Below are 11,970 nucleotides of genomic sequence, written 5' to 3'. Positions count from 1 at the left end.
GAATTTTTTTCTTCTTTTTTGTTTGTACCAAAGATATCTTCTAATGGGTAGTCGAAAATTAATTTCTTTCGAAACATAGATATCACTAAAGTGAGTTTTGTCTTTCTCAAAATCTTCTGTATGCACATGATCAGTAATCGAACTCCTAATATATTTAAAAAATTCAGTTATCTGTCAATTATGTTGGACCTTATTGGTTATGACATGGATAGAATAGGTGGCCACTATGTACGGAACAAAATTAAAGCTTAAATATCAATTCCCTTGACAAAGTCAAAGATTTGAAAATTTATTAGAGCAGAAAGGTTGACATTGACAACGTGAGTACGTGACACCAGTTCCAAGATATAAAGTGGTCCCATATATCATTTTGTTATGACTTTGGTACAATGGACCCAACAACAAACCTTGTTGAGTTTTCATCTCAGAATTTGGAAGCATGTACCAACAATTTCAGTCAGAGCAATCTCATTGGCTTGACAAAGTTTGGTAGATTGTATAGAGGCATCCTTGAAGGTCAACATGTAGTAGTGAAGATATGGGATGGTGAAAGAATGGAACAGTTAAGTTCCAAATATGATGATGAGAATTTGATTATCAAAGCAAGTTCCCTCCCCATCTCTTGCACTTTTGTATAACCTTTTTTCTTATATTTTTTCCAAATTTAATTTTATCTGTCACGGATTTTGGAAGCTCAATGATTCTGTTTTGCAGGAGGAAGTAAAATTTTGGACTAATCCAACATTAAGAGGTTACCCCAATTTGGTGAAGTTGATTGGTTATACTTGGGAGAGAGATGCAAAGGGACTTGTTTATGATCTCAATCCACTTGATACTTTGGATAACGTAATAATGAAAGGTATTAAACTATTAATTACTTCATTACAAGCTTTGATGTTTATCACCTTCAAATGTCAACGGTTAAGGGAAAAATTCAAAACTCGTTTTAATTGGAGAAGAAATGAAAGAATCTCTAACGTTTTGTTGCCCTTTCATTGTTGTTGAATGATATGTATGGGTACTAATCCTTAATCTATGTTAGTACCTGAGAATTTATCAGCAACCAAGTTGTGGGGTCATTTCAATAATTATTTTTGGTCCTTGAATTCTTGAGATATAATAGGAATCAAAGATAAATGATTTACTTTGGTTTTCTGATGTGATTTCTTTGCTGAGGCAGATAACCTGAATTGGCTTCAGAGAATAAATGTAATTCATGAACTTGCAAAGCTCCTGAAATTCATTCATGACCAGGAAAAGCAAAATATGGTGTTGAATATCAGTGCATCTCATATTCTTCTCGACAAGGTTAGCACATTATTATGACAATAATCCTCTTCTCAGCTTCTGAAAATTTTATGTATTGATGTTTCCTTTTTCATTTGCACTTTCTCTGTTTTGTCACTCAACATGAACACTCATTTCTGGTGCAGGATTACAAGCCAAATTTTATTGATTTGGTGTTGCTTAGTGAAGTGACAATGCTAAGGGAACAACTAACAATGTCAACTAGCTACATCAATCCTTATTTTTCTCTAAGGGGTATTAATTTTTTTTATCTGCGTCGAAAATGCTTTCTTTCAATTTGTTTTCCTACTATAATACTCTAAATTATGTTAGTATTAATTTATTAGGATAAACTTTAGGTATAATATTTTAGTTATATTCAGTACTGTTCTTCAATAGAGATTAGAGTTTTACTTCAGTAAAGATTGGTGCTAATTAGTAAGGTGAAACTCTAATTTCAGTGGGAGAATAATATTGAAAACACCTTGTTCTTACGTCCATTATTAAGCTCACTACATCTGGGATATTACCTGTATTGTCTCTTGTATGAGCCTCACGGTTCTGTCTTTAAAATACACTTCATTGGATAAAGTGTGGAACATTTTTTGTAGTACCTTGCAGGCCACGTGTGTGACCTAGGCCTTTCTTCTCGCGCTAATATTATGATCTCGAGTCATCTGCATTGTTAAGATCATTGTATTCGAGTTATTGTCCAAATTTTGATGCTCATGTGGGATCCTGCTAATGTTTTCACCTCAATTTTGCTTCATTGTTAGAATTACTGCATCCAATATATTGTCCATTTTGATGCTCGTATGAGCCTCAAGGTTTTGTCTTTAAAAATCATTTCAGTGGGTTAAGAAACAAAATTGTTCATAAACTATCCTTCATCTCCAATTCTCCAATGTTATGCAATATAGGATATTTTTGGTGTACCAGAAGAGCACTAAATAACTGTCTCTAAGTTTTGTAGTTTCTATTATTAAAGCAAAAAGACTTTCTGTGTCTGCATATGTGCTGCATTAGTGCTTAAACCAATATTTCTAGTCCTGCCTTTTGAAAAATCTTTGATGTTCTCTAAAGATTCTAATTGTTTGGGTAAAAAATAAAAAAAACCATTCATCCGTTCTATGATGTAAAAGATTGAAGCCTAAGCTTATATTTATAATTAATACAGTAATGCACATCACACAATCCTCTTTTCACTCAATGGCAGGTGGTGAATGGGATAGAAGCTGTGAAGTGTTCTCATTTGGCATTGTTTTGCTTGAACTAATAACCAAAAGAGTTTCAGTCATTGGGAAGAGAGAACATGCAAGCATAAACTTGGACGGTGTGGTTCATATTTGGGCCAAGAAAGAATACAAGCCAAATTGTTCTCTTGTCCATGAAACTTTGCAGGAAGATTGGTGTTACTGTGCTGAAGATGGTGTTTCAATAACTTTATTGGCATTGCAATGCATAGAATTTTTTCCAGCAAACCGTCCAACAATGAGGGATGTCTTGCACAGGCTAGATAATCTTTTGGTGTTACAACGTATGGCTGATGCTAGAGCAACCAAAAGGGAAAAGCAACTCATTTCATCCTGATAGAAATTTAGCAAACTTTTGTATGCCAAAAATGTGTGTATATAAAAAGTTAACAGCTTTTCCTAACTTTACTGCTAGTATGGGGAGTATGTTATAATTGAAGCAATTGAGATTTCTTCAAATGTTTTAAATTCTACCATTTCTCTTATTCTCCCTATTTCCTCTGAACCTCTCTTTCCTTCCATTCATCTGGCAGTACTATTAAAGTTTCCAATAAAACACATTCCAAAAATTGTCTCCTACCCTCATCATTCCGGGAATAAACATATACAATGAAAAATATTTGGAGTATTTACTGTCATGTTCCTTTTACACCAATGAAATCAGTAATAGAGAACGAATAAATCAGTTAACCGATTTATCCACCCATTCATGAAAAGTGTCAGGACCAGCCCTAGTTATATACCCATCCTATTTTAAAAGAATCATGTACTACTCATCCATACTCATATCCAAATTCAATAAAAGTGATTATTCTCCGTCAAAGTCCGGACGAGTTCAAGTGGGTACCCACAAGTTCGGATTTCTTTGCCATGTAGTTTATAATAGTTTAACCCATTCCTTTACTAGTTTAATGAGGACAATATCAAGTCCACTACATATCTGATCTTAAAAGTAACTCGAACCAGTTATAGATCCGGTTTTCAGTCAGACCAGCCAATCTGAGTTGGATTTAATGACACTGCCCCCTTCTCTAATGAAGAGCAACAATAATCTCAGTTGTATAAGCTAGGGTCTCTTCTTCCCTCAAAGCTAATTTGATATTGACAATGGCCAAGTACAAACCTAGAGGTTCCTTCCAATTCTCATTATTAGAGCTATTCAAAATTTTCACAGAATCAGACATAGAAACTAGTGGTAAAATAACAAAATTACTTTAATATGCACAATACAATATATGCTTAACCACCGTACATATAGCATGAGTGCATGACATAAGCCCCAAGCCAGCTAGTGTAATGAGATACCAGCTGCTTCCGGTGCACAAGTCTTTCCTAAAAATACTTTAATTCCACACCCTTGTGCATCAAGATAAGCTTTTAAAACATTCAAGTGGACATATACACCAATCTGAAAAAGTGTAGTGATGTCCTTGTGGTTTGGCCAAAAAAACGAGACCATGATGTCACTTTTTTAAGATCCAGTTTACCAACCAAACCAAAACATCCCCTTTCGAATAAAATTTGGTTTCAAATTGACCATGTTACAGCGTGCCAGAACTATTGAGAATCTAAGCCATGACTAGACAGCACACCAAAGCTAATAAGACAAAGGACATGAAAAAACAAATGATCAGTTTTCATCACATGTAGTAAAACAGAATACGCAAGAAATCCCTTGTAGCTCATTATACCTACTCAAAACCTTCAAAGGCAGGGAACATTTCCAAATATGTGTGAAGACTATGTTGTGCTTAGACTATGAGTATATGTCTCCAAGATCTAATAAGCTGACTTAACAGAAAAATAGAGAGTTGTCTTCCTTCCAAATCCACTAATCCAGCTCCACTTCTTTTAAGTTGACAAAAAACATTACAAATTGGACAGTTTATAAGTTAAGACTTAATTAAGAGTTCCTCTTCCCACACGTACAATCTCCTCCTCCAACTCCAAACTTCATTTCACCACTGCATCATATGTGCTATCATAGCATTTTTAATTATCTAAGGAAAGCTGATAGAACCTAAATAATCCTTGATATTAACATTACCGTACCATGCATGAGTCAAGCTGATAGATGAATTCCAATCCCTTCTTCCAATAAAAGTCATTAGATCAAAAGAGCCATATTTTTGTTGCAGCAATTTATACCATACAACTTGTCTATCAACTAGGAATCACCACTTGCACTTTGCAAGAAGACTTAAATTAAAAAGCTCTATATTTTTAATAGCCAACCCCACCCAAGCGATCTATTTTGCATCTTTGCCAACAGACCATAAGAACTTAAGAAGGATATCTTTGGATTCCTATATCAAAGTATTTATAACTTTCTTTGGAGCTTAATTTGAAAAATGACAAGAAGTTTAATGGTAAACTTGAGAGGACAACATTTATAAGAACAAATTCTTCCACCTAATGACAGAAATTTTCCTTTCCCAGATGCCAATCATTTTTTCATAGATTCAGTAACAAATCAAACACGCATATAGTTGGAGACAACTTCATTAATAATGGGGCAAAAGATATGTTGCAAAAATTTCAGACCTTACTAGCTATAAAAAAGAAAAAACTCTGACCTTCCCACCCTATATTTCTTTAAATATTTCGAAAGAGGATGAGTTGAATAGGACCTTAATAGTTCTAGCACATATTTAACCAGGTCTAGTTAAACTTGGTTCCATAATCGGTTGCAAAAATATATGGAGAAGTCCTACTTGTTTGAAATTGAAAGTGTTGGCATTTTCTTAGCTGGTGATAATAATAGACTGAATCACTATCATTAATTTTGTCCAAAAGAACATTGTTGGCAATCCCAGCCCAATGATCAACTTTGTGTTTTCTGCTGTAATTAATGAAACTGATTATTTTGTTTACTTGCTTTTAACCTACAGGTTTGCGTAAGTGATTTGGTCCAAACTTTATGTATGGCTCGTTTTTAGTTCAATTTTTCCTTCAAATTTTTCAACCCATTATCTGTAGTCACACTGAGGTCTCTTTTTAAATATAAAGAATTAAAACAATTTTATGCGGTCACATGCTCTCTTTGATTTGTTTATATATAATAGAATTCGATTTAGGAGTAAGCCTTTTGATGGCATATAGTGTTGCTAGATTTGATTAAAATAATATCTGAAGTCATAATTTTCAGTTAGTTCATTTGCTTTTAGGAAATGATGCATTAGTCCATTTGATTATGTCAAGCACTACTGCTAGATTATAACTTATAATGATCTCATTATATATGGATTAGCGTAGCTTTGTATTCTCGTCAAATATTAGTTACATATCCCGCATATATATACTTTTATTGGACAAATAGTGTGCTGTGGCTATACAAATTGGTGGGAGCCAATGTGTCATACTCCTTTTTTGAATCCCTTAATATCATTATTTTAATATTTGACCCAAAAGAGGACGAACATATATAGGTGATAGAGCAATAATATAGTATTACGAACAAAATCTTGAAGGCAGTTGTCACTTCTCACTTATACCTGATGGAGCCAATAGCTCATAACCACGTCGAAACCGTATTTCATTGAGAGCATACATGCACACATAAATTAATTAAGTAAACTAACAAGTAATTGATTCAAGTAATACTTGATTTGATTTCTTTAAATAAGTTCTTAATTAGAATCTTAAATATTACAAAAAATATAATTGAAAGAGTACAATCAGTCAAATTCTTTAATTAATTGATAAAGTCAATAAATACTATATACTAATATAATTAACATGATATTCAAAGAATGTAAGTTGCCTTTTCTCCCATCCAACAAAAGAGTTTTCCTCTGTTTGTTGCTTCGAAATATCCAATCGTAATTTAAACACACCCTTGGCAAATACTTCTTTAACACTTGGTTCTTTTTTTCTACAATGGTTATATTTTGTGTCAAAGACATCAATCAGGATAAACTAACAGGTGATTTTGGATTATCACCTATTCATGATTCCTATCAATTTGTATGTGACACGTGATTAAGTTTTTATAAGAAATAATTAATAACATTTTATTACATGTCATATATAAATTGGTCCATATCATGAATCAAGTAGTGTGACTCAACACTACCTAATAATGCTAATTAAAAAAAAACCACCTAATAATTTCTCATGCTACATCCACATGTAACTTCTTAAATTCTAATAAATTTTTATCAACAATCAAAAAGAGCATTTCTAATATTGAGGAAGTACGAGTACCGTCACTGCCCTATGCATCCACAAAACATATTTAGATAGTCTCGAAGTTGGGAAGCTGAAGTCATTATAGTTCCCAAAACCTTCAACACTTGATTTTGGAGCAAGTGATGAGCCAGCATTAGTGGCATATATATCCCTATGACATAGAGAAACCAAAAATGCTGGCCTGGTTGGAAGATACACAATAAGGAGGCTGAGGAAAGTGAACCCAAGACAAGAAGAACATGTTTGAGGATAAAAGCAAAGTGGTCATTACTGCAAGCCTTAAGGTTGATTTTGAATGCAAGAATCACACTGTAAAAGCATATGGAAGTTAGGAAAGTCCACATGTGAATTGGGTGTGTCTCGAAGGGCGATTTGGTCTTGTTTTGATACTCAACTTGAAGGGCTCCAAGGAATTGTTGATTCAGAAACATGAACACTTCATGCCATGGGAATGCTGCAATAACCAGCTCTTGGTCCTTCTTTTTAGTTGATGTGCTACAAAAAATAGTTAAAAAGACATAATGATGTTCCGGGTACTGAACTGAAAAAATGCTAACAAGATATTATGCAACTTAGTATTATTTTATTTGTAAGAATTTATGAGAAATTCTAGGTAAATGAGATGATATAATAACAGGACTCAATTCATTTCATGAATCCCGTACAGATTCTTGTGATATAGTAGATTTTGTATGAATTTCAATCAAGAATAAAAATAATAATAATATATCCAAAGATATATATGTTGCTGACATTCTTATTTATGTTTTACAAATGACTAGTTTTTTTCCTGAATACAAATGTCTGTAGTGCTTATAGCACAACTTAAACCTTAATAAAAGCATTTTTAAATTGTTTAATACTCATTACTTAAGCGATTAATTAATTTGTTTATTGATGCTTCTATGTTCTTTTTTCTCAAGAATGTATTCATAAAATAAATTTTCATTAGTGGATGATGACAAATATAGCTAGCTAGGGCAAATCAAAAGATACAATGTGAAAGCCACAAAAGTTATTAGTAATATTTATCCAGAGTAAGATGGCTTTTTTTTTTCAATGATAAAAAAAAAATTAAAGCGTACGTACAAGAAAAATGGCTGAAGTACATGCAAGTGTAGTCTAACCTTGAGGTTTTCTTTGGCTTAACCCTTAGCGCAAGGTTAAGTCTTCTGGTTCTTAACCTATGGATTGGAATACGAACATACTTATGATCAATATTATCCTCCACTCTCACCTCGCTGATGATCTCTAACTTGGATCCTTCCATATTGTAATAATGAAACAAACGTTAGTCCACAAGAGACCATATAAATAGATATTAGTGGATAATGCATGTTAATGTTTGTGATTTCCACCTAAGTAAATAGTGTCTTTGTAGTAAACTTTTCACATGTATCTCAGCATGAGGACGGATGATATCATGGTAAGTGTTGTTTTTAGATATGGGTCCAAAAAAAGGTTCAATTGGTTGGTTTAGGTAGGTAAGTGTTTCATTAAAAGTCGTCTAAGTTATTAATGAATATTTTTTTCCTTTTCTTTTTTTAAGGATATTTGTCATCCATGTTATTAATGAATATTTTTTATTTATAAAGATAAAAATCCAAAAAATTTACAATAACTCACATATATATCTATTAATTAATCTTCTTAATATTAATGAATATTTAATTGATTTTAGTTGTCTCCATATAAAAGTTTAATTGGTTACATAAAATTTTTGTCTTACACATATAGGTGTTTTATGAGCTATTGTTCAATTAGAATTAGTGTTTCACATCAATAGTATACATAATTCTTTAATGCAAATAGTTTTTTGTGTACTACCAATATGAAAATTTAATTTTAATTAGAGAATAACACATACAAGTACAACACCTATAGAATTTTTATGGAAGTTTTTTTTACTCTTTGATACATATGTATTACGCATACTTTTTATTGTTAACTGAATAATTAAAAATAATAAACAAGGAATGTGTCATAAAGAAGTGTTAGAAGAAATTTGTTATTAGCACTTCTGCTTGTTCGGTTCCGTAAGTACCTGTTTTTAAAAGCTAAAAAAAATATTTAATTACTAAGAAATTAATAACTTAAAAATTATTTTTATATGAATGTTATTATTATTTTTTATTTTTAATAAATATTCAAAAAAAAACATCCACTGATCTGGAAAAACACATTCACGGACGACGTTATCACTTTTTATTTATTAATACTTATGGCATACCTCATTGATCTTGAAATAGGACACTTTCTACTTACTTTCCAAAACTTTTTGTTCTACAAAAGCGTTCTTACGCGGGTTATCAAGAATAAAAATAAAAAGTGTTCTTACGTGAGCATTTTTAGGTATCATTTACACATTTAGGTCTAGATTACACATTTAGGTATCATTTATCTTGATATATAGGTCTAGATTGCACAGTCAAGGTATTTAATTAAATCCAACTTTTAAAGATTTGTCAGAGTTGGAAATGTGTGCAAGGTAATAAATGTTAAAAAATCTCACATCTCAATTTTTAGAATGTAATTTATATATTTATTAAACAACTTTTAGTTTTAAGTTCTGAAATCTAATAACAAATAGTAATGAGAATGTATAATCCAATAATAAATTAGTAATGCTTCTACTATGGTTGTTACATACAATCCAATATTTGAAAGTTATTGAAATAGCTAGTATTTTTAATTTTGAGAAAGACAGATGAAACATGGCCTTCTATATGATTTACAAATAGTCATATTATAATCGATCTAAATGATCAAAGCTTGCAGGATTTATCGAGATCCTATTAAAAAGTTAAATTAAGATCCTAATTATGGTGTTTAAACCATAATAATAATAATGCCAAAAAAAGGTAATGAATATTGGGGAGTTAGGTTTTCAAAATTAAAATTGCAAATTCAAAATTTGAAAGAAAAAAATCAGTGTCATAAAATATTTTCTAGTCAAGGGCTTTTATATATCTCACCAATTAGAGTGTCATAAATGCTAGATCCTAGTATATTATTTGTGTTTTGTATTATTTGATCATCACCTTATTGGAAGAGAAAAATACACAAATAATTAAGACATTAAATTTTTTAGTCTAAAATATAATTTTTGTCCTCCTATTTTTTAATTATGACAAATTATAATAATTTATTTTTTAATTATGACAAATTATAATAATTTATATGACATAAAAATTCTATACATGATTCTTTTATTGTACTCAAACTAAATTACATGACACTTATAATTAAAAAATAGTATTTGATATTGTTTTCTATCTCTATTCCTCGCAACTTGAATCATAAAACCGCAGAAAGAAAAGAAAAATTAAGCATGTGATAGAAAAAATGTAAGAGGCTCATATTTAAGAAAGCAAAATAAAACAAAAACTTAATTTGAGAACTAAATTTTTGTCTTTGCTACTAGAACCTAATTCAAGTGTAAGTTTAAGAAAGAAGTCAAAAGAAATTACACTCAAGTATATTACCATTAATATCTCAAATCGCACACATGCATAAAAGTTTGAAATAAAAATTATAAGATACTAAAAGAGAAAAATAAAAAAACAATCATTCTTGTTTAAAAAACTGAAAAAATTTCAATAAAGGACATTGTTGTTGGTGTTTCAAAACACACAGGCGCGATTTAAAAAAAACAACAGTAAAAAAATTAAGAAGCCTCGGTAGATTTTTAAAAATTGGTAAATTTTTAGTTAAAAAAAGCACTGTTTAATTAACAAATTAATAGATTATTTAATTTAAGTTAAGTTAAAAAAAATACAGACTTTAGAAGGATCACATTTTCAAAAATAGCAATTTATTAAACTATATACCGACTTTAGAGAATAGTTTTTCATGGACTATAATTTTAACAAATAAATAAATTCATCACTGTATCTACAAAAACAGAATATCAGGCATCAACATTGATAACACACTAATTGGAAAAGAACATAGGCATTCGTTCCTCTATGATAGTGGCGTTCAAAGCTAGTGTTTTGAAATGTTTCCTCTTTGTCTTGTATCTCATCAATATGACAAATTGATTTTTGGCTTCATAGTTGACTTCCCCTAAAAACTAAAATCCTAGATGACTTTTGGTCTGAATCCAAACTTAGTTTCTCATCCACCATCGGTCGATACACTTTCATCACTCAATAAATTATAGGGGGAAGCACTAATCACACAGACAAAAGATAAAGCCTCAATATACATGACTTCTCAACCAAGACAACTTCAACAATAGAAATAAATAACTTTTTATGCTTATAAAAATAAATAAATGAATAAAAAATTCACAGTCTGATGTATCAATTTTTCTAAGAAAAAATAAAATACATATTCAAGAATTTCAACAATAAAGGTTTTCCTTGAATTTTAAGAAAGTAAAAAAGTTAACAACTTTAGAAATGCTAAAGAAGAAATCTTACTCGTTGTTTCTCTTGTAAAAACTTATTTACGCATTATGGTACATAGATTTTGGTGCTGAATCATGTGAAGGTTGAGAGTTTTTCTTCGAGGAATTATTGTGTTATACTTGGTACAAAGAAGAAGAACGTAACGTATTTTATTCATGCCTTCAACTGCTTATTTACATGGTATTTATAGGTGGTTAGAAGCTTCTGGACACCTTCTAACAAAACTAACAGAAGTTGAACAACTAACAAAAGCTTTAACAGAAAGATTCCCTTTTCATTCTCACCCTCTAATATCACTGAGGCTAACCTACGCTCACCGCACCAGCTACGCGCCCCACTCTGCATGGCTTCTTTCGTACTCCTTCAAATATGCTGGAGTGGACCTCACCCTGAGTGGTCTTGTTCTTGTTTCTACCTGCACCTCCCTTGCTAACGGGACCCCCTCAGTATTCTTTCTCGTAACACTCCCGTGCCCTTCGAGCAACACCTTATCCTCAAGGTGGTGAAGAATCTTCAAAGCAGACCATTCCTCCCATGAGGTCTCCTCTGGTGGTAACCCCCGCCACTGAACCAGCACCATATGTTTAGGTCCGGCCTCAGATGGAATGACCTTAGACGCCACAATGGCCAGAGGTGTGACAACCGGATGATTGTCGAAAGTTAGAGGTGGAAGATCCACGGCGGTGGGAGCGGCGGTCGTCGCAATATAAGGTTTGAGAAGAGAAACATGAAAGACGGGATGGATGCGCGAGTACTCCGGGAGTTGCAATTTGTAGGCTACCTTACCCATGCACTCAGTGACTTGAAAATGGCCATAGTATCGT

The 11,970-nt window shown here is 31.9% G+C and overlaps 1 protein-coding gene across 1 annotated transcript; it reads left to right on the top strand.

Annotated features, from left to right (window-relative positions):
- The first annotated feature begins 373 nt into the window (after positions 1-373).
- Positions 374-3,013, top strand: LOC102662076 (putative cysteine-rich receptor-like protein kinase 35). Its single transcript, XM_006577344.3, has 5 exons — positions 374-602; positions 715-859; positions 1,181-1,308; positions 1,434-1,542; positions 2,504-3,013. Exons 1-5 carry the CDS (start codon positions 390-392, stop codon positions 2,875-2,877), a joined length of 969 nt encoding a protein of 322 aa, XP_006577407.1. The 5' UTR covers positions 374-389; the 3' UTR covers positions 2,878-3,013.
- The last annotated feature ends 8,957 nt before the right edge of the window (positions 3,014-11,970 follow it).

This window comes from Glycine max, chromosome 3 (genome assembly GCF_000004515.6).
Source record: "Glycine max cultivar Williams 82 chromosome 3, Glycine_max_v4.0, whole genome shotgun sequence".
NCBI lineage: Eukaryota > Viridiplantae > Streptophyta > Magnoliopsida > Fabales > Fabaceae > Glycine > Glycine max.
Note: the sequence above shows the minus strand (reverse complement) of the source record. Positions and strands in the feature narration are given on the sequence as shown.